This window comes from Podarcis gaigeae (assembly GCF_964106915.1).
Source record: "Podarcis gaigeae genome assembly, chromosome: 1".
NCBI classification, from domain to species: Eukaryota; Metazoa; Chordata; class Lepidosauria; order Squamata; family Lacertidae; genus Podarcis; species Podarcis gaigeae.
This window is the reverse complement of record NC_139678.1, coordinates 2277501-2301261: the sequence shown is the minus strand read 5'-3', so window position 1 is coordinate 2301261 and position 23761 is coordinate 2277501. Positions and strand designations below refer to the sequence as shown.

Genomic DNA, 23761 nt, shown 5'->3' with positions numbered 1-23761 from the left:
ATCTTTGTTGTTTAGTCATTTAGTCGTGTCCGCCTCTTCGTGACCCCCTGGACCAGAGCACGCCAGGCCCTCCTGTCTTCCACTGCGTCCCGCAGTTTGGTCAAACCCATGTTCGTAGCTTCAAGAACACTGTCCCACCATCTCCTCCTCTGTCGTCCCCTTCTCCTTGCACCCTCCATCTTTCCCATAATCAGGGTCTTTTCCAGGGAATCTTCTCTTCTTATGAGGTGGCCAAAATATTGGAGCCTCAGCTTCAGGATCTGTCCTTCCCGTGAGCACTCAGGGCTGATTTCCTTCAGAATAGATAGGTTGGATCTTCTTGCAGTCCATGGGACTCTCAAGAGTCTCCTCCAGCACCATAATTCAAAAGCATCCATTCTTCGGCGATCAGCCTTCTTTATGGTCCAGCTCTCAGTCTAGAGGTGCAATTTCTCCTTGGGGGGGTCTCTCACATCCCTAACCGGAAATGTAAACTGAGAAGAAACGGACTTGACATGTTGGTGTGTTTTGCTCTGTGTGTGTGTGTGTGTGTGTGTGTGTGTGTGTGTGTGTTAGCATTTTAGAAGAGGCAAGGAAAGAGGTTAGCATCCAAGATTCTCTCAGAGATAGCAAAGAATATAAACCCTGACTCCCCTTGGATACAGATTTCATGAGTCATGGCATAATAAACCAAACCTTCTGCATATTTATTCATAGCAACTCAAGCCTGGGAGCCTCATGAGACTGAACAAAATATAATTAAAATTCTATCTTGATTTTTTTTTTTTGAAATTAAAAAAACAACAAAAACCACACTCCTGCACTGCCTAATGAATTCCTCAAACGATCAGAAGCTGGGAGAAGGAAATGGAAATGTCAGGGAGCGCGAGTAAACTCAGCTGCATCCCCAAAGCCTCCAACGCCGGCGAGAGAAAATACTTGTGATGGCCTGCCTCACTCTCTATTGCCTGAGCCAGCCCTGCTCCAGAAGCTCAGGGAGCCCATCAGCATTTGAAACAAGCAGATTGGCCACTCAGAACCATGAGCTTCCTTATGAAATAAACAAATTTACAGCTCAAACGGTGAGCTGCCTTCCAAGCACATTTTGAAAATAGGGAAAGCGCAGGAAATAAGCAGAAAGCGTACCAAATGGCTCTCATTCCTCCCTCCAGTTCCCGTTGCATTTTGCAAAGATGCACTCGGATGATGTGGACCAAAGCAGCTATTTGATTTCTGCAACATGTCCCCGCATGTTGGATGCATCATGTGGCTGAGATGTGGTGAGCTTCGCTTCGGATGTCGCATTGAAACATCTCTGCAGCGAACCCAGAAAATTCCCTTTGAGGGTTCAAGTAAAAAACCCAGATTCCCAGTCAGCAAGGCTTCATTCAACAGAGCAGAAATAACAACAATATTCATGATAGTCAACCACTTTCTGTCATCTTCTGCTCATCACTCGTCCAACCGCAGTCCTTGAAAACATTCAACCCAAGGCATTTTTGCAAAGAGACCAGGGTTCAAATCTCTCACCCAGCAACAAAGCTAGCTTGGTGACCTTGGGGCAATCACAGGCTGACCTACCTCACAGGGTTGTTGGGGGAATTAAATGGGAAAGGGGAGAACCATCGATGCCACCTTGAGCCCCTTGGAGGAAAATGAATAGCTGGGCGCCCTGAGTCTGCCAGGATTAGCATGCCTTTGTTTTCCGTCCATTGTGAGTGTCGTCTTCTGCCAAAGGAAAGGTGCGCAGGGTTGTCCAGGCTGCAGTTGCGGGGCCATGGGGCATGGTGTTCAGGAGTTCAGCTTACACTCAAGTAGGACCCTAGCAGAGACACATTCCCGACTAGCATGTTCCCTCCCCCCTGGTTGATCATTCGGGAGCTTCAAAAGCTCTCTTCAGTCTGAACATCACAGCGACTGATGCCAACAGACACCGGCACACTTAGGGATCTGCAGAGTCTTCGCAGTTGCATAACAGACCTCAGCAACTCAGCATTTTGGCTAATCTACTTTATTTACATGTAAACACACATGGAGCACTGCAACATGGCTCCCTCTCTCTCTAGCATCAGACAGCAAAGAGAAAAAGAACAAAGGACAATAGTCCCACTTCACGGAACACAGGAACACAAACATCCTGTCTCCGTCACTTCCCACACGGTGGAGTGAAAACATACACCGTCATGTGATAGACGACAATCCCATGACTGCAATCATGGAGCAGGAATTCTAACATCAACCTGAGAAGGTAGCCCATCTAGAAGAAGGAAAACTCCATCCTAAACCTCTGCTGCCTTGTGAGATATCTTCAGGAGAAGAAAAGACTCAAGAGTAAACCCCACACAAATCCAGAGTGGAGTCCCTAAGACTGTTGCGTGGCGCCTTGCATGCCTCCTTATGGCAACTCTTGCGCCTAGGCTGGTGCCAAACGTCTTGCTCTCCTTTCCTGTGGACTACGTCAGCAAGGCTGGGTCTTGTCATCTGGGCAGCCCAGGACCTCCTGGCACACTGCCCAGGCTGGCACCTCAGGGAGGTCATGTCACGGTCCGGTTCACGGGCAATCGATGTCCCGGCAGGGGACGTCAGGACCGGGGGCAAGATGGCCAGGTGGGAGCAGGAACGGGGGTCCAGAACCCAGGAAGCCAAGAGTCTGACGGTCAGAGAGCCAGGAGTCAAGAAGTAAAGGGTCCAAGGATCAAGAAGCAAGGAGTCATGAAGTCAGGGGTCCGAGGGTCGAGAAGCAAGGAGTCATGAAGTCAGGGGTCCGAGGGTCGAGAAGCAAGGAGTCATGAAGTCAGGGGTCCGAAGATCAAGAAGCAAGGAGTCATGAAGTCAAGGGTCTGAGGGTCGAGAAGCAAGGAGTCATGAAGTCAGGGGTACGAAGATCAAGAAGCAAGGAGTCATGAAGTCAAGGGTCAAGAAGCAAGGAGTCAAGAAGCCGAGGTTCAAGGATCAGGAAGCAAGAAGCCAAACGCAGCAAGGCAGGAAACGTGTTGCTGTGGCAAAGAGCCGAAGGGAAATGCTGACCTTATATCCCTTCCCGGCTCTTGCCTCCAGGTGCTGTGAGTTACCAAGCAGCCTCACCTGTGAGCACATTCCCGACTAGCATGTTCCCTCCCCCCTGGTTGATCATTCGGGAGCTTCAAAAGCTCTCTTCAGTCTGAACATCACAGCGACTGATGCCAACAGACACCGGCACACTTAGGGACCTGCAGAGTCTTCGCAGTTGCATAACAGACCTCAGCAACTCAGCATTTTGGCTAATCTACTTTATTTACATGTAAACACACATGGAGCACTGCAACATGGCTCCCTCTCTCTCTAGCATCAGACAGCAAAGAGAAAGGAAAAAGGACAATAGTCCCACTTCACGGAACACAGGAACACAAACATCCTGTCTCCGTCACTTCCCACACGGTGGAGTGAAAACATACACCGTCATGTGAAAGACAACAATCCCATGACTGCAATCATGGAGCAGGAATTCTAACAGTAACCTCCAAGACTCCAGAAGTGCCGCCGCAATGTGACGCCACGATGTCATGTTACACCATATGTGCCATTGGGCACCTATAACCTGGGGCCCAAGTCAGCGTCCCTGTACACAATAAAACAACTCATGAAAACATGAATGTGTAAACATCCAAAGTTAAAATATGTAATAAAACAATTCGACGAGCACAGTATTTAAGAAAGGAGAGATGGGTCAAGAAGTCGAGAATGCCAGTGTATGCAGATGTATCTTCAAAAACCAACAGAATGCCAATACAGATGGGACCATTTCTGTTTCAGCAAGAAGCGTCCCAGGGGGTGAGACACCCAGGGGGGTGGAGCGAGCCGCCCATGGTGGGCTGCTTCCTGGGTGGGGAGCCACGCTGCCTTGCCAGCAGCCTTCCTCCCTTCCCTCTTCCTTTTGACAGCTTGGGGGAGGCTCCTCCCCAGGAAACAGCCCAGGAGCAGGGGGCAATGGCACGCCACCCACCTGTGACTCCCAAGCCTCCCCTGAACTGTCAAACGATGGCTTCAGGTAGGCTTGGGAGTCACGGGCGGGCGACATGCCAAATGTCACCCCCCTCGGCGATGACACCTGGGGCAGTCCGCCCCCACCGCCCTCCTTCCTCTGCCCCTGGCTGCTCCATCCTTAGGAGGAAGCAGGCCCTTGATTTGTGTCTCCTTTGTGCCAAGCTCTCGTTTGGACAGGGGAATGAAAAGGGTGGGAGGGAGGGCGTGGGAGCTGCGCTGCATCTGTGGAAATGCCGCCTAATGCTCCAAAGCCTCTGTGGCTCATTTGGAAGGAGCAAGTCATTCATGTAGCAGCCCCATGTTTGCACTTAGGCAGGGAACGCCAGCAGGCAGCCACAGCATTGGCAGAGTGGGCATTTTGGTGCCAGCTTTTTAATCTTCCGTGCTCAAGCAGTGGGGACCTTTCCTGTATTATTACAAGATTACTTTGTCCTGTTTTATATGCTCCAGGGTACCAGGTTCTCTGTAGGAAAACTATTTTCCCTATTTTGGGTTTCAGAGAGATTTTTTAAAGGGAGGGGGGCTTTTAAGATTTTGTTCCCGTGAGTTGCAATTCTTTTTTCTTTCCTTCTTATTTCCCTGCAGACCCCTCAAAATACATTATGAAAACCTATATCCCTGTACATACACCACAACAAATCACAGTACATTTGTACCTCGGTTCTTGAACACCCTGGAACTTGTACGTTTCAGCTCCCGAATGATGGAAAACCAGAAGTGACTGCTCCAGTTTCCAAACGTTCTTTGGGAAGCCGAACGTACAATGGGGCTTCCGCGGCTTCTAATTGGCTGCAGGAGCTTTCTACAGCCAATCAGAAGCCATGCTTTGGAAGGCAAACGTTTCGGAAGTCGAACGGACTTCCGGAATAGATTCTGTTCAACTTCAGAGGTACAACTGTATATACATCTGTAAAACACATTCTTATTTAGTGATCTAGAAGTTCGTATAAACCATTGAAACGGGTGTTTGGTTTCCTGGAGAAATTTGTAAATTTAATGAAGCTCCATCCTTCTCCTGCAAAGGTATCTTGGTGCTTTGTTCCTCTGTGGTGAAACTCTTCTACATATTTTTGGTTTCGGAGAGTTTATTTTAAAAGGGGTGTGTGTGTGCCTTTTCAGGATCTGTCAGTGTGAGTTGCAATTCTTCCTGTCTCAGCTCAAGTCTCCAAAACAGAAGTCTCAGAAGCCCAACTCAGATGTTAGCACCTGTTCCAGGGCTGGGGAGAAATGCGAGCGAAGAGGGATTCAGGGGCAAGAATTTATTTGCCATTTCAGCATACTGCTTGAGACATCTGGAGCTAAATCAAGCCATGTCCCACCAGGAGGGACAATCTCTTTCTGCAGACAGCTAGACGCCTGTAATATGTGTCTGGGTCCATTCTCCTTCTGCTTGTTTATGTGGTGCTCAAACAGGCCCATTCATGTTTCCCACTACAGATGGAAAGTTGCAGAGGATTCAATATCCTACCCCAACTTTTGGCACCCCACAACTGTAAAGGAGTCTCCTCAATGTGCAGGTCTGGATTTAGACACTTGTTGTTGTTGTTGTTTAGTTGTTTAGTCGTGTCCGACTCTTCGTGACCCCCTGGTCCAGAGCACGCCAGGCATTCCTGTCTTCTACTTTTTCCCGCAAGTGGAAACACTGTCCCACTATCTCGTCCTCTGTCGTCCCCTTCTCCTTGTGCCCTCCATCTTGCCCAACATCAGGGTCTTTTCCAGGGAGTCTTCTCTTCTCATGAGGTGGCCAAAGTATTGGAGCCTCAGCTTCAGGATCTGTCCTTCCAGTGAGCACTCAGGGCTGATTTCCTTCAGAATGGATTGGTTTGATCTTCTTGCAGTCCATGGGACTCTCAAGAGTCTCCTCCAGCACCATAATTCAAAAGCATCCATACTTCGGCGATCAGCCTTCTTTATGGTCCACCTCTCACTTCCATACACTAGCGCAAGATATATTTCATAGTTATGACCCTTCCTGGCTCACGTGAGTGAGATCAGCAGAGTACAGTTCTTTGCAGCTTAAACTCAGAAGCTAAGACTAGGTTGTTTTAAACTTCTAGAAACAATTATGCAGGATGCTTTAAGGCACAGTGGATTTTCCTGGGATTAACCCTTTTTCTCCCCCTTAAAAGCAAAATCACAGTTTTGTGAAGAAGTAAAAGTAGGGCTTACTTACATAATCTAGGTCTTGACGCAGCAATTGCAGTAGCAAAATGAAAGCAAGCTTATAACTATTCTCTAAGTTACAAAAGCTCAAAACCTAAGTTCAAAAATGGCATCTGAGGTGCAGAGCTCAGACATGCATATGTGGTCAGCTTGGAATCACAATGAAGAAAGAGGAGGCTGCTCAGAAAGGAAGTATGTAGTGTTGCAGCTTCCTGCCAAGGCAGACAAAGGAAGTAATCTCACAGAATTCTCTCTAGCAAATTTTACAAGAAAGCTCATCAACAGGTTTACCACACCTATCAGCCAATCACCCATTCCCACCACCCTTCGGAGTAATACCCCTCCCTCTCACGATATATAAAGGTTTGTTGACTTCTGTTTCCGTGTAGAGTCATATCTCGGGATGAATACGCTTCAGCTTAAATATTTTCGGTTGTGCTCTACGGCGACCTGGAAATAACGGAGCGCGTTACTTCCAGGTTTCGCCACACGCACATGCACAGACACTCAAAATGACATCACGCACATGTGCGGAAGCGGCGAAACACGACCCGTGCATGTGCAGATGCGTCTTACGTTCGTTTCAGGATGCAAACGGGGCTCCAGAACGGATCCCGTTTGCATCCAGAGGTACCACTGTATCTGAAGAAGTGTGCATGCACACGAAAGCTCATACCAAGAACAAACTTAGTTGGTCTCTAAGGTGCTACTGGAAGGAATTTTTTTATTTTGTTTCGGGGGGGAAACTCTGTGAGCCTCAGTCCCTTCATGTGCCTAGCAGGCAAAGCATGAATTGTTGATCTGACTGCAATAAGGTCATCTCAATAAACACCCTAGAGCCAAGGTTCTTCAGTGGAATCCAAAGCAGCAGAATTGTACTTCTACATGTGGCACATAGTTAAACTGGATGGCCGCTAACCTAGAAGTCTTTAAAAGAGGATTAGACCAACTGATGGAGTAGTGGGCCGTTGATGGCTCCTACCCATGATGGCTTCAGACTCTCCTCTTTCACCCTCATTAAAAGATTCTTTAATTCCTCCTCACTTTCTGCCATCAAGTTTGTGTCATCTGCATATCTCCTCAACATCAAAAACATGAAGCTCATGGCCACTGGGCCATCACCTCCTGGCAAATAGAAGGGGAAGAAATGGAGGCAGTGAGAGATTTTACTTTCTTGGGCTCCATGATCACTGCAGATGGTGGCTGCAGCAGCGAAATTAAAAGACGCCTGCTTCTTGGGAGAAAAGCAATGACAAACCTGGACAGCATCTTAAAAAGCAGAGACATCACCTTGTCAACAAAGGTCCGTATGCTAATCCTGGCAGCATCAGGGCGCCAAAGGCCCAGCTATTCAGTTTCATTTTTGCACTGATATCCCACCTTTTCCTCCAAGGGGCTCAAGGTGGCATTGATGGTTCTCCCCCTCCCCATTTAATTTCCCCAACTGTGAGGTAGCTCAGCCTGTGATTGCCCCAAGGTCACCAAGTGAGCTTTGTAGCAGGGCGAGAGATTTGAACCCTGGTCTCTCCACAAAAAGCCCTTGGTTTGAGTGTTTTCAAGGACTGCGGTTGGACGAGAGATGAGCTGGGATGCCAGAAGATGCCAGAAAGCAGTTGACTATCATTAATATGCAATGATAAACCTAGACTGCATCTTAAAAAGTAGAGACATCACCTTGCCGACAAAGGTCCATGTAGTTAAAGCCATGGTTTTCCCAGTAGTGATGTGTGGAAGTGAGAGCTGGACCATAAAGAAGGCTGATCGCTGAAGAATGGATGCTTTTGAATTCTGGTGCTGGAGGAGACTCTTGAGAGTCCCATGGATTGCAAGAAGATCAAACGCATCCATTCTTAAGGAAATCAGCCCTGAGTGCTCACTGGAAGGACAGATCGTGAAGCTGAGGCTCCAGTACTTTGGCCACCTCATGAGAAAAGAAGACTCCCTGGAAAAGACCCTGATGTTGGGAAAGATGGAGGGCACAAGGAAAAGGGGACAACAGAGGATGAGATGGTTGGACAGTGTTCTCAAAGCTACCAGCATGAGTTTGACTAAACTGCGGGAGGCAGTGGAAGACAGGAGTGCCTGGCGTGCTCTGGGCCAGGGGGTCTGGAAGAGTCGGACACGACTAAACGACTAAACAACAACAACAAAGTCACGATGGCTCTGTTCTGCCTCCACAGTTAGAAGCAGCAATGTTCTGGATATCAGTTGCTGGAAGCCACAGGAGGGAAGAAGGGTCTTGTGCCCAAATGCTGCTTGCTGGTTCCCCACAGACGTTTGGTTGGCCACTGTGAGAACAGGATTCTGAACGAGATAGAGCATTGCCCCCATCCAGCAGGCTCTTCCTACATTCTTTAGGGGTTTCCAAGTGGTTTAAAGTTTTCACTCTTGCCGTGCTGAGCATCCCTCTCCCCATGAAACTTTAGAAGCCCATGGATAAAAACACAGAAGGGCAACGGCCACTCAGTTTAATCGCCTTGTGCATTTTACAGCCGGGAACCCAGTCCGGGACTCTTTGCGAGCAGCCGAGGCATTTCCTGGGTCGATTTTATAGGCAGCTCCGCATTAAGATGTAGATAGCCTATTGATCACGGTTGTTGCAGCCGGATGCAGTAATGATTATTCCTAAATAATAGGTTAAAAGCTTTCCGTGCCACGAGGGCGCCTCTGAAGAGTTGGGGGGGAGAGGGTGCAATCAAGCTGTGAAGGAAGGCTGCAAACAGCAGTGGATCTCCAGGGCCTGAGGAATATTGGAAGCTGCCTTCTGCTAAGTCAGATCATAGAATCGTAGAGTTGGAAGGGAACCCAGAAATCATCTAGTCCAACCCCCTGCAATGCAGGAACAGGCAGCTGTCCCTTATGGGGATCGAACCTCCAACCTTGGCGTTATCAGCACCACACTCTAACCAACCGAGCTATCCACGCCCAAGTATCACCTCGGGTGGAGATTTCCTTGAACCACAGTGTAACGTCCGGTAGGGGAACAGTCTAGCCAGAAGAGCTTTGACTCCTCGGCCCAGCTGGTGCTTGTTGCAGGGGAACCTGTGCAGACTGGGGCTCTTCAGAATCAGGCCCCAGACTTGGTTCAGATGATGCCTGAGGTGCAGACTGAGACTCCTCTGGTTCCAAATCCGAGCCCGAGTCCCAGGCCATCACATAATGGAACACCATGACAGAAACCAGAGCGCATGGAAATGACGTTTACCTTCCCGCCGCAGCGGTCCTATTTATCTACTTGCACTTTGACGTGCTTTCAAACTGCTAGGTTGGCAGGAGCTGGGACAGAGCAATGGGAGCTCACCCCGTCACAGGGATTTGAACCGCTGACCTTCCGATCGGCAAGCCCTAGGCTCTGTGGTTTAAAGGACCCCTGGGCGGTTATGTCCAGTCAAAGGCGACTTCGGGGTTGTGGCGCTCATCTTGCTTTCAGGCCGAGCGAGCCGGCGTTTGTCCACAGACAGCTTTCCAGGTCATTGTGTCGGGGTGAGCAAACAAGCACCAGCTGGGCCGAGTCAGGGGCCTGAGCCTGCCCTGGCTCCAGATGCAGGGATGACCTCATTGCCTCCAGCTGGGCCATCACTTACAGCTGCTCCACTACTGGTTGGGTCAGGGGAGGCTGAGGCGGCCTCTGGGTCTAGTAACCCACCGACGTCTCCCGAGCTGCAGAGACTGAGGTCTGAGAGAAGGAGAGACCTGAGTACTCACAGGAGGACTGCTCACTGGGGATCAGGACCGGCCATTGCCCCGACAAAGATAAAAGACTGCTGGACCCCACCCCAGGTTGCGGGAGCAATGTTGCTGTTCGCCAGAACCTGCCTGAGACCCTGTTCCTGACCTAGCCTGGTTTCCTGCCTCGGTCCTGTCGGACTGACTCCTCGCGGAACCCTTGGATTCGGGACCGGACCTGGACCGCGTCACTCAGGTTACCTCTAGGCCCAGCACACATTGCACCAGAAGCAGTTTAATCATGTTGGCCTCATGACCTGGAATGCTGTCTGTGGACAAACCCCAGCTCCCTCGGCCTGAAAGCAAGATGAGCGCCACAACCCCACAGTCGCCTTTGACTGGACTTAGCCATCCAGGAGTCCTTTACCTTTTTTTAGCTAAAGGCGAGAAGCGGTTGGGGGGAGCACCAGCCCGCAATGGTGCCCACCTGAGAGATGCCAGAACTGTGCTCAGGTGCACTTCAGCTGCTGAGTGCCTCACTCCTGCAGAGAATCCACCTATGGCCCCCACCCCCGCTGGAATCCTGCCAGACAAACAGTACCTAATTAACGTGATCCCAGGCGGATGGAGACATCTGTAGCGCTACACTTGCAAAAGATCAAGTTCTCTTGCCGTTCTCCCCCTCTCCCCTCTCCTCTCCTCCCCCCTTTTTAAGAAAGAGGCATTTATAAAAATTAGAGGTACCAACCTGTGTAAATCCTTCAGCAGTATTTGCATTTAAATTGAAAATGTGAATGCATCTGGTCTCATAAGTGCCAAGTAATTACTTGATATTAAAAAGTTTTGAGATGCCCTGGTAGGATAATGCCTTGCTGCTTAATTGCACCGACACTTTTTGGAAGTTGGGGATTTGTTAAATGCTAAGGAGCGGAGGAGGAGCCCCACCAGGAGCAGAGGGAGGCGCTGCTGGCGTCTGGAAGGAGAGGAGCGCGGGGAGATGCTGTTTGCGGAGCCGGACTATGGCTCCTTCCAGTTCAGTATCGCCCACACGGACTGGCAGCTACAACTCTCTGGGGATTCAGACGGGGGTCTCTATTGCAGTTAGGACTGTTCCACAATTGGAAGCAAGATTTCCAGAGCCTCCCTGTGTCCCAACGGCCCCTCTGCCTCCCTTCCCTTTTCCGATGGCAGTCCCCTGACAGACTCGCTAGTTCCACAGATTCTCTTAATTTGCTTTGCCAGTCTGATTTAGATGGGGTAGCATCTGGGGGAGCTGTAGTTTGTTAAGGGCACTGCAGGTTGTTAGGAGACCCTCCTATTCCCCTCCCAAAACCACCAATCCCTTTTCCCAGGGAGCTCCTGCAATTGTAGCTTTGGCAGGGGGGGAAATGAGAGTCTCCTAACAGCCATCAGCACCCTCAAGAAACTATAGTTCCCAGGATTCTTGGGGGGAAAGCGGCACCGTAGTCCTTTAAATGCACGGTGTGAATGTGGCTTTGATCGTGAAGTGGGGGTGAGAGAGAGAAAAAAGACTCAGCAGAATTTCCTTGGGGGAACAGTCTTCTGAGAACTGTTGGCTCAGCAATAGCCCAATTTGCTTCGTCTCGCAGGCCGGCTCCTTACTACGGTCGACGCCACGGGCTTTGCATGGTCAAACCCGTAAACACCCTCTGCAGAGGCCGACGTGAGCAGCCCTGGGTCCCTCGTGTGCGCTTCAGAGGCGGCTGACTTTGCCATAAGTATTCCAGCAAAGCCTGTTGACAGAAGGGAGCTGAAAGGCTCCCTTTGATGCCATTCATGCCCGGCTAAATGTGCATTTGCAAGATAGGGATGTTTGGGCAGATTAGAGGAATGCTTGGGGTGGAGGAAGGCCAGCACAGCTACACCTCAAGAGGACATGGAGAAGTTGTTGCCAAGGCAGTTGCAACTTAATTTGTGCATTAGAAATGCAGTTGGTTGAGGCAGGGGATAGGAGGGGCCGTGTTTGGCCACAGGGAGGGCTTAGGACATGTTTTGGAATTGCTTAAGAAGATGTTCTTGAGTAGGCGAGTCTTGCAGGTGGGGCGTTTCCTGAGTGTGGAGCAGTCAGCTGCTAAAATGGCCTCCCTTTTTGTAAAAGTGTGAAATCCTTTAAGGCAAACGCCCACCCAAAGCAGCTTAAAATGATCAGGGAGGAAAGATGAAAGGAACAATTAAAGAAAAGCGTAAAGCTACAACTCAGCAGCGCTCCATATAGAATCAGAGAATTGTGGAGTTGGAAGTGAAAAAGGGAAAGTTAAAGGACCCCTGACAGTTAAGTCCAGTCGCGGACGACTCTGGGGTTGTGAGCTCATCTCGCTCTATAGGCCGAGGGAGCTGGCATTTGTCTGCAGACAGTTTTCCAGGTCATGTGGCCAGCATGACTGAGCCGCTTCTGGTGAACCAGAGCAGCGCACAGAAACGCCGTTTACCTTCCCGCCAGAGCGGTACCTATTTATCTACTTGCACTTTGACGTGCTTTTGAACTGCTAGGTGGGCAGGAGCAGGGACCGAGCAAAGGGAGCTCACCCCGTCACGGGGATTCGAACCACCGACTTTCTGATCGGCAATCCCAAGGGGCTCAGTGGTTTAGACCACAGTACCACCCATGTCCCTTCTCGCCTTTACATACTTCTGAGAAGAGCAAAGCAGAAGCTGGCCAGCATGTGCAAGTCTACTCTCTTTTTTAGACCTATGATTCCAGCTAGCTTCCTAGCTGCTGTTGGACAAGCTACAGGACACACCCGTTTGCATTTCCTTTTTTGTTTTGAAAATAATATTTATTAAAGTTTTAAAAGTTACAAAAAGAAAAAGTAAAAACACACCATATTAAACAAAAACAAAACAGCACGTCACAATAAGGAAAAAGAAAAAAAAGGAAAAAGAAAAAAAACAGAAAAATAGAAGCAATTAAAAAAACACATCAAACCTTCCCATAACTTATCTTTCATTTGCTTGTTTCCTTGACGTCCTCACACCTCCCTTTTTTGTATTCTAGTTTGGTTAAGTATTTCAGCAAATCCTTTCCATCTTTTCCAATTTTTGTCCTGTAATTTATCTTAATATAATGTAACTTTACTTTCCCTCCTTTCACCAATTAACAGTCCGTTTGCATTTCCTTTCCTTCAGCCCCTCTCCTGTGTAGCAGCTGTGGGCTTTGAGCTTTCCAGCCCACTACTCTACTGTTGCACATGTGTGCGTTGGCGCAAGGGCCCATCCTGGCTGTCCTAGCCACCTGCTAAGAGAACGAGGAGTCAGGAGCACGTTTATCTGACTGGCACCAGAACCAGGGCCGATCCTTGAACCAGCTAGAGAGACAGCTTGTGCGCGTCCCATGTGGAGTTGGTCATTTCTGCAATGCAGGGATCTCAGCTAAGGCATCCATGACAGATGACCATCTAACCTCTGCTTAAAAAAACCTCCAGAGAAGGAGAGTCCACAAACTCTTGAGGGAGACGGTTCCACTGTCAAACAGCTCTTAATCCTTTAGAACCAGTGTTATATGGTCCCGGCAGCTGCTCCCAGTCACCAGCCTGTCAGCCACATTCTGGATCAGTTGTAGTTTCTGGAATAAGATGTTTGAAGATGGCTCTCATATCGTAGAATCACAAAAACAGAGTTGGAAGGAACCCCAAGGGACCCCAAGAATCATCTAGTCTACCCCCCTGCCATATCTCCTGTCAGTCTTCTCTTCTCCAGGCTAGACCAGCCAACTCCCTCAAGCATTCCTCAGGAGGCTTGGTTTCCAGAGCCTTGGTCCAAAGAGTCAAAGCAATTGAGTGTGGATGAGAGATTTCTGTATTTGCCATGCACACGGGCAGGGGGGAGGGAGCCGTCCTGTGTGAACTATGGATGCCCTCGTAAGACCTTTCCCAGCATGCATTGCTGCACATCCGGCCACGAAATTGCCAAATGACGTAAGAACCGTGTCGTGACACAGAGGGACGATGAGCTTGTCTAGAGCCTTCTGCCTTTTGTTGCGATAATGTCCCCCTTGGGCAGTCCACCATTGCATCAGTCCAGGGCAACAGACTGTCAGCGGTGTCCTAATTTCATCCACACCTCGTCCTCCAGGGAAGTAAGGGGGTGTGGAATCAGCTGCCAGAGAAATAAGAGGGCGTGGAAGTTCTCCTAGGCTGTGGAGTCCGTGCTGCTGCTGCTGCTGAAATTTGCATTTTGCTATTTGTCTTGTACAGTTTGCATTCAGCCTGAATGTTTGCTTGCTAAAACGTTCGGCCCGTGTCTTTGTCCTTGTGGCACTTTTCCAGCACGAAGCAAAACAGAGACACTTATACGAGCAGGAATCGTATGGGTGGCACTTAAAAAGTGGCTTATCTTTTAAGGTGGCTTGGGGAGCATCAAACTTCAGCACGCCCAGAGGCTTAGTGAGAGCAGCAGGCCAGGCAGAGAGGCACAATGGTTGCTTCTCCTTGGCCTCGTGGCTACAGCATAACACAGCAAAGCACATTCAGTCCGAAGGAAAATGTAGAATTTTTTTTGGGGGGGGGATTAGCTGTTACTTACAGAACTGCTGGCCCAACAGAGATGCTCTCCCTTTTTGACGGTCTGCCATGGTGTTGTGTCTCGCTTAAGGAAGGGTGGGGGGGAAATCTTACTTTGTTTCTAGTTATTTCTCTGCCCTTCCACCTAAGGCCCCAGGGTTTGGTTGCAACAGTGAAAACACAATATTAAAATCAGTTTAAAGAAACTTACAATCACAGAAATAATGTAGGTGCTGAGAATATACATCCCAGGTTGTCAAAAGCCATTCGTCATTTGCCAGAAGCTGCACAATGAAGGTGTCAGACACACTTCTGTGGGGAAGGGGTTTCTCAGCTCAGGGGCCACTACAGAGAAGGCCCTGTGCTGCCACCCCTTGAGCCTCAGTGGGTGGAGGAACGACCAAAAGGGCCCCTCTGCCTATCTCAGCACCCAAGAGAGTCTGCAAGGAAGGAGGTGGTTTTTTAGGTATTTGGTTTATATCTGTGTTGTTTTAATGTGAAACGACTTTATTCCAGCATTTCAAACCATTGCATGAACCCAACACACACTTATCCTCTGCAATCTGTACTTCTTTGAATTTTGCAAAACGCTTCTCCAACCAAATAATGTGTATTAAAGGGTGCATAAGAATGTGTGTATTAGTGGGGGAAAGCATCAATGAATGCATTATATGGAAGGAAGCAGCTTGCAGAAATATGCACATTAGTCAAAAGTGCATACAAAAAAATGTGTACTTTAAGAGAATTTTGCACTAAATTCCCATCAAAGTTTCATGCAGCTTTTGAAACATTATACTTGTGTTGCAAGTTGCTGAAAAAATGTGGACAACTCAATTGGAAAAGCTGTGAGAAGTGTAAAAATTGGCAGGTTCCTGCATCCCTGGTCTCACCTGTGCAGTGAATAAAAATGGGTCCTTGCCCCCCAACTCACCTTGAGCTTCTCTTCTTTTTAGCCTTGAAGAAAGGGCGGTTCTGGATCACACCTGACCCGTATCACAAAGACGACAACATCCAGATCGGCCGGGAGGTCAAGATCTCCTGCCAGGTGGAGGCGGTCCCTTCTGAGGAGCTCACCTTCAGCTGGTTCAAAAACGGCCGGCCGCTGCGCAGCTCAGAGAGGATGGTCATCACCCAGACGGACCCCGACGTCTCTCCGGGCACCACCAACTTGGATATCATTGACCTGAAGTTCACGGACTTTGGGACATACACCTGTGTTGCATCCCTGAAGGGCGGGGGGATTTCGGACATCAGCATCGATGTCAACATTTCCAGCAGCACAGGTGAGGGCATTTCCGTCATTGTTGGAGTCTTACTTGGCAGCCAGAATGGGAGGCAAGAGGTAATGTGTCAGGTGGCTGTTGCGGTTGCTCGAGAGTAACCAGGCAGGACTCCGACCTGTCATTTACAGGCTTTATTTTGCCGCAAACTATTTACAGTGAAGAGCCCCAAAGCTCATGTCTGGCTCAATCGTTAGCAGAATCCAGGAGTGGTCTGTTTTTGAAGCTTCCCCAACATAAGAGTTTCTTAACCCCCAAACGTCTCCTCCCCTTTCTGTGCCTCAAACTACTGTGAGTCATTTTGGACTCACAGCTGTCCATGGAGGCACAGGTCAATTCTGTGTCCAGGGTGGCTCTCTACCAGCTCCATCTGATACCCAGGCTGAGACCCTCCCTGCCCGCAGACTGTCTCGCCAGAGTGGTGCATGCTTTGGTTATCTCCCGCTTGCACTACTGTGATGCGCTCTACGTGGGGCTACCTTTGAAGGTGACCCTGAATCTGCAATTAATCCAGAATGTGGCAGCCAGACTGGTGACTGGGAGTAGCCACCGGGACCGCAAAACACTGGTCCTGAGAGATCTGCATTGACTCCCAGTATGTTTCCAATTCCAATTCCAATTCCAATTCCAATTCAAAGTGTTGGTGCTGACCTTGAAAGCCCTAAACGGCCTTCGTCCTGTATACCTGAAGGAGCGTCTCCACCCCCATCGTTCAGCCCGGACACTGAGATCCAGCACCGAGGGCCTTCTGGTGGTTCCCTCATTGCGAGAAGTGAGGTTACAGGGAACCAGACAGAGGGCCTTCTCGGTGGTGGCGCCTGCCCTGTGGAACACCCTCCCTTCAGATGTGAAGGAAATAAGCAGCTATCCTATCTTTAAAAGACCTCTGAAGGCAGCCCTGTTCAGGGAAGTTTTTAATATTTAATGCTGTACTGTTTTTAACACTTGATTGGGAGCTGCCCAGAGTGGCTGGGTAAACTCAGCCAGATGGGCAGGGTATAAATAATAAATTCCCTCAGATTCTTCCCCTTCGCTCTCCGTTTCCTCTCTCCCCTGTGCCTCTGCTCCTGAGCCCCTGACATTATTATTATATGCACAGGATGAGCAATGACAAGGGCATGTTTCCCTCTTGTCCGGCCTGCCCAGAAGCGGTGTTAAGGCTCTCACCAGCATCCTCTGGTCTTTGCACCTTTTCCCCACTGGAGGTGGGGCTTTCCTCCTCCCCGGAAGAGGAACTGCTTTGCAAGATTTTCGGAGGCTCCCTGTAACACAATTGCTCTTCTATTTCTCGCCTCTGAGCCGATGGCAGTTCCCTGACATAATGTTTATTTATTAATGGCATTTATAGCCCAACTTTTACTCCAAGGAGCTCAAGGTGGCGCCCATAGTTCTCCTCCAGCTGCTCCTCATTCAATCCCCACAACAACCACACCCCTGGGAGTTAGGTTAGGCTGAGAGAGGCAGAGACTGGCCCAAGGTCGCCCAGTGAGCTCCCAGCTCCTAGACCAACACTCTACTGGTGTTTCTCAAGCTGGGGTCCCCAACTGGTTATGGACTACAATTCCTGTCTCCTCTAGCTAGCAGGACCAGTGGTCAGGGATGATGGGAGTTGTAGTCTAACAACAACAACTGATGACCCAAGTTTGATAAACACTGCTTCAACCCCTCCACCACTGTGGAGATTCAGGTGGGTGGGCAGTGAATGGAGACCAGCAGCACAGTTGTCACGGAGCCTTGAGACTCCATTAGGTTTCCAGGAGTGATGGGCAACCTTTGCCCCACCACTCATTTCAACAGGGGCAAATATCAAAGGAGCTAATTTGGGCTGGGATTCATCATTGTCTCACCTCTTCATTGTTAAAACCATGCCCAAGGTGACTTACAACATGAACCTATTTGCACAATTACAAAAAATATATATAACCCAAGCTAGTTATGAGCTAGGTGGACCAGTGGGTCTGGTTCCGTATGAGGCCAGACCCTCCAAGTATCCCAATTTCCCATGCCTGGAATCACAGAAGCCATCCCAGTTTCTGATTGGATCCTGGAATGTCCACTTTTCCTTCACTGGAGAAATGGTGGAGAGGGTGGAATAAGACGCCCCTGTATTCATTGGAGAAAAGTCAGATGGGGTGGAATAGGACATCCCTATTTTCACTGGAGAAATGTTGAAGGGTATGTAAGGCCACCTACTGTATTGATATGGATCCTGATCCTGTGAATAGAATGCATTCTGCAAATTAAGCACCTCGCTCCCAATTCAGCCTAATTTAGTCTGCTTATTACTTAACGCTCAGAGCACTAGAGGAGAGGAAGGAAGAGCTCATGAAGCTTTAGATTTGATTTCTAAGAAAGATTAACATTTTGGGAGGGTGACCAAGGAGGTTGTCAGGGAAGAAGAGGAGGTGAGTTTTCAGCTGAGGACTGAAAGGCAAGAGGCGCTCCCATTGTTTGATGCTTTTGTAAAGCCAAACACCCTGACCTGTAAAGCAGACGTTGTGTCCTGGGAATGAGTGTCTCTCCACAGTCTCCTGGTCCTTTGTGGTATGAGTAACACGTCTCCTGGGACAACTTCGAGGAAGTCAGGCTGCTGACTCACCAGAAGGAGAAGGGGGGGTTGGACAATGGGGGGGCAGAGATTCAGTCACAGTCGGAGGCAGCAATGCCAGTCACAGGAGGGAGGAGTTGCCCTTGTGCTTTGATCCTGCTTGCAGGTTTCCCACAGGCATCTGAGAGAACAGGATGTTGGTGTAGATGGGCCACTGGCCTGATACTGCAGGGATCTTCCTGGGTTCTTATTACCAGGGGTTGGGCTAGATTGCCCTTGGGGTCCCTTCCAACTTGACAATTCATGATACTGATCGTTAGACAACAGAACTGGCATCCTATGGGAGGCAGTGATGGCTACCAACTTGGATGGGCTGAACAGAGGACTGGACAGATTCATGGAGGACAAGGCTATTGGTAACTATTAGGCATCATGGCTATTTTGCACCTTCCCCCCTTGGAGGCAGCAATGATTCTGAACACCAGTTGCTGGAAACCACAAGAAGGGAGAATGTGACATGCCAGCCCAATCTCTGGGCAGTGAGAGACTCAAGGAGTTTCTGCGCTTACCCAGGAGTTAGTTTCCTTGGAATGAAGGTCAGCGGAGACTGTAGTGTCTTTAGAATATTTGGATTTATTGGCACATCCTGAGCATAGGATGGAGGAGCTCACAACATTGACACTCCAATGGGTGTCAATGGGCTTCTTCATTAGCTGCAGTTTTGGACCCAGCACAGAGCAAGCGGGATGTCAGGTGTTGGCTGGACGAAGAGGAGGAGTGGGAGGCACCAGCCGGGGAAGAAGTTTCAGGGGAGGAAGACTCAGAACCTGGGCAGTGGTGGTGGGACACTGAGGACACGCCGGAGGATGAAGGTGGGGGACAGGAGGGTTGGAGGCTGAAGAAGCGACCGGCTTGAGTGAGAGAGAAGAGCTAGAGCAGAAAGCAATGCAGACTCAGGACATGAAGCAGAGCAGGAGGGGCCGCTTGTCTCCAAGGTCACAGAGAGCCTTGCATGTAGCAGAACGGTGGGCACGGTGGCCCCACCCCAACTTAGTTTAAGGCTGCTTGGGAGACATCTGGCAGGGGAGGAGACTTAGTGGGAAGTAGAAGGCAGAGAGCTTCAGTCCTGGCAACTGTTTCATGAGGACCAGTCCTTTTTTATAGGCACTGCTGCCTGGTATGCTGTTTTCTTGAAGGAAGAGCTAACCATTTGTTCTGCTTGTCTACATCTTGAGTGCTGACCTGCATCTAAACCAGCTGACAGCAGGGTACAGTCCTCTGAGAATTGAAAGGAACTCAGGGCATCATCCAGGCTGACCCCGCCCCTCAAGCTCATTACAGGCGCACACACACAATATGTCATGCCCTGGAAAGGTGGGCATTTGCCCCCAGCATCCTCGCTGGCCAGCCTATCAGTTCTGGTGGGCCTGCGGGCGAGAGAATCCTCACCCCTCCTCTAGGATTTAAAATCAATATAAGACAGAATGTGAGCAATGTTCACGGATCCTAAAGTAACTTTGCTCAGGGTTGCCAACATCCTTCTTTCCTTTAGCACAACACAGCTGCTCATAACTCACAGCAAGACCCAAATGTTGAAGTGTAGTGTGAATACAGGTCTTATTGGATGTCCATGGCATGATGGATGGGCGGCGGACACGGCTGTGTTGTGACCGTCTCGCCAGGTTGCCGCCGGGCCGTTCCACACAGTGGCGTATTTCTTCTCCAGCAGAAAGTAACCAATGCATTATTGTTAGTTGTGATGGATTCATTTGGAAGAGGGATTGGAGATATCAGAAGCATCCATCAGAAGGTCGGACCTGAAAGCTCTCCATAACTTCCTCGGGCAGTGATGGATGGGCGATGATGGATGGAGAAAGGGCTGAGAGGAAGAAAGCCTTGAGGTACAACCAATCTCCTTGGGTGTCCTCTTAGTCATCAACACCGTCTAGAGGGCAGAACTTGATCACAATCGCACAGCAAACTCCAAGTGCATCTGAAGGTCATTGAGAGTTACTCATCACTGTTTGGACTTGCAGGGATAGCAAAGAGATATTTAGAAACATTTCCATAATGTCCAACAATTCGCACACACATATACCGTATATGTATCAAATCCCAAGTAGTGCTAAGTCGCTACATGAGTGGAATGACTTCTGCTTCTACAGTGGGACTTCCACCTCTCCCCACATGCCCCCAAATCTGTTCTGCACATTCCTCTGTGACTCCCCAGGTGGATTTAAAATCACAGAATCATAGAATTGTTGAGTTGGGAGGGACCCCAAGAGCCAACCAGTCCAACCCCCTGAAATGCAGGAATCTCAGCTCAAAATTCCCTGACAGATGGCAACCTTTTTGAAGACCTCCAATGAAGGAGAGTCCACCACCTTCCAATGGCTCCTTTCCACTGCCGAATGGCTCTTACTGTCAGAAAGTTCTTCCTAATGTTTAGTTGGGCTCTCCTTCCTTGTCATCTGAATCCATTGGTTCAGGTCCTACTCTCCAGAGCAGCAGAAAGCAAGCCTGCTCCATCTTCCATGGGGCAGCCCTTCAGATATATGAAGAAGGCTTTCCCATTGTCTCCCAGTCTCTTCTTCTTCCAAACTCCTGTTCCTCTACAATTCTATGATGGTGTGATGGGGCAGCAGCCCTCTCCTGACTTCTGGGTGTTTTAAGGTTTTTAATATACTTTATGGCTGTTTGTTTTCTGGAAGTTGTTTTGTAAGCCTCTTGGAGTTGACTTGGCAAGAGCCTACAAGATCTCCCTACTCCACATGTGCCCACTCGATCGCTTCAATTGGCAGAATTGGCAGTTGCCACGTGGTACCAGTTCCGCATTAGCGAGAAGCTGATCGTTTAGTGAGACAGCATGTACTCTGTGGAACTCCCTGCCTATTGAGATCAAGCAGGCACCTTCACACTGCTTTTTTCAATGCATTCCTTTTTAGACAAGCCTGCCCAGATTTTCTTGTTTTATCTTTTTGTAAACTGCTTTGTTTACAATCAAGCGGTATATAAATTTTGCGAATTAAATAAACAAGTGATGATGATAATGATGATGTCATCATCATCATCATCATCATCTGACATTCAAACAGCTTCTCCCATCCTCTCCTCCTCTTCAATTAGGTAAAGGTAAAAGGAGGAAACTTGGGTGGCGCTTTAGTCTAAACCACTGAACCTCTTGGGTTTGCCGATTGCAAGGTCGCTGGTTCAAATTTGCTTGTTGGGGTGAGCTCCTATTGCTCTGTCCCAGCTCCTGCCAACCTAGCAGTTCGAAAGCACACAAGTGCAAGTAGATAAATAGGTACTGCTCCAGCGGGGAGGTAAATGCCGTTTCCATGCGCTCTGGCACTCATCACGGTCCTCTGTGTGCCAGTAGCGGTTTAGTCCTTCTGGCCACATGACCCGGAAAGCTGTCTGTGGACAAACGCCGGCTCCCTCGGCCTGAAAGTGAGATGAACTCCACATCCCATAGTCGACTTAACCGTCCAGGGGTCCTTTACCTTTACCTTTACCTTTACCTTCAACTAGGGTAACCTCACCAAAAGTTAGGGCACAGGCTGGTTGCTGCGGAACATCCATCAGGATTCCTGTTCTGAGTCATTTCTTTAAGCATCTGGAGAAGCTGGTTCCTTCTCTGCTCCCCCTTTTTATTGTGCAGGGTGAGTCACAGTTGGAAACTGTGTTAAGCTCTTTGAGCAAGGAAGTGGCGGGTCAGGGTGGCCTCTCCTCCTTTTGACTGACCTTTTTATCTGCAAAATGCACTTACTAATTGAATGTCACACTCTCAAGAGACCAAAGGGAGCCTCTTCTTCCTGGTGCTTTTGCTCCCTTCCCCAGATGAGCCTGGCGGGGAAGGAGAGAACCAGCCTTCTCTTCATTCCGAAAGCAACTGCTGGAGTATTTTGTTACCTTTAAATAAATGTGCCCGTTGCAATCATGACAAGAGTAAATCCCTAGGCTGCAACTAATGGCTCGGCCGAGACTTCTTAAAAACGGCAAGCCTTACTCAGAGCCATCATTTCCAAAACTTTTTAAACACCTTTCAATATTATTGTGCCTGCAAATAACCCGTTTTAATGGAAAAGTAAGTTGTTTTTTTCCACTTCTTTTTTATCTACTTCTTGTGGGATATGTTTTAATAGGTAGGAGAGGATATATTAATGGCAATTTATCCCTTCAGGTTCCAACGTGTGTGGGTTGAACATACACTGAGAAGAGTTTAAAGTTTGATCCTTAGCGGAAAAATGGAAAGCACATAGGAACAGGTTGCGAATTAAGTCCAGCTGAGAAGCAAGCTGCCTCCCCCTTTTCTTCCCCTGCTTAGCAAACATGCAGACAACAGGCTGAGAAGTAGTTTAAAATATGATTTATTTACTCATAGTCCTGCATTTGTTCTCAGCAGCAACAGCAGTGAAATAAATGAAGGGAAAATCTTTACCGCATGAACAGACCTGAGGCGTGTGGTTGAGATGGAACAGGAGGATCCATGTCTGCTCCCATCGCTGGTCAAAGAGAAAGAGAGAGAAAAGGAACAGGAAATACTTCTTTGGTTCTTCCTGCTCAAGAGAGGAGGGGAAATGACATCACGCAGAGCCCTCTCTACCAATTACATTTCTATGGTCTGAGTCTCTGCTCATCAGCAGTACAGCTCTGTGGCCTTAACTCCTTCTTATGCTAACTAGCAAGAATATGCATTGTTAGATTTGGCTGCTAATTTCCCACACTTCTGGTGCTCTGAGCAGCAGACATTGAGGGAGATGGACTGCACAGTGGTTGGTCTACTGCGAGGGGGACTTTCCCCCTGCTTCATGTGAAATTCTCAAAAGCCCAGATAATTTCTGTACAATGGCATCTTTCATGGATGTTACGTTCTGGGGATGGTGTGGATATGCAAAAATGCATATATTCAAACGGCCTCCTTGGAACTGCCCCCATATATGCATTCATGACTTCTGGAGCTGGTGCGCCAACCAGGCTTTACCCCCCCCCCCCAACTAAAAGTTCTCTGCTTTGCCTATTGGGCAAGGCTCTGTGGTGCTCTCACGGGATCTCACAGGGCCATCCAACTATCCACAAAATCACAGGGCCATCCCTAGCCTAACAAGCAAGGCAGAGAGATTAAAATCTTTTTGCATGGGCTCCACTTGGGTCACCTGGTGCAAAAGAGCTCCCCCCCCACACATCTAATTTGCACAGTTTCAACCATATTATCTATATTATCATATATCTATAGACAGAGGTCCTATGGCTAGGTCGGGATGGCATGGGGATGAGGGACCAACTCCCTTCTCTTGCGGGGGCCCAATTAGTGCCATTGCCTTCCATTAAGAGTTTGGGTGTAATCCTTGATGCCTCCCTTTCCATGGAGGCGCAAGTTACAGCAACAGCCAAGGCGACATTTTTCCACCTTCGCCGCATCAAGCAGTTGGTCCCTTACCTTTCCCGCCCCGACCTGGCCACAGTGATCCATGCGACGGTCATCTCCAGGCTTGACTACTGTAATTCGCTCTACGCGGGGCTGCCCTTGAAGCTGTCCCAGAAACTCCAGCGGGTACAGAATGCTGCAGCGAGGCTCCTCA

The 23761-nt window shown here is 49.0% G+C and overlaps 1 protein-coding gene across 2 annotated transcripts in view; it reads left to right on the top strand.

Annotated features, from left to right (window-relative positions):
• Positions 1–23761, top strand: part of MDGA2 (MAM domain containing glycosylphosphatidylinositol anchor 2) — a 401452-nt gene that overhangs the window by 255476 nt on the left and 122215 nt on the right. For both annotated transcript variants that reach the window (XM_083732457.1, XM_083732456.1), the window contains exon 7: positions 15305–15634. In XM_083732457.1, the coding sequence (XP_083588583.1) occupies positions 15305–15634 (330 nt within the window). The remainder of the gene's footprint in view (positions 1–15304; positions 15635–23761) is intronic.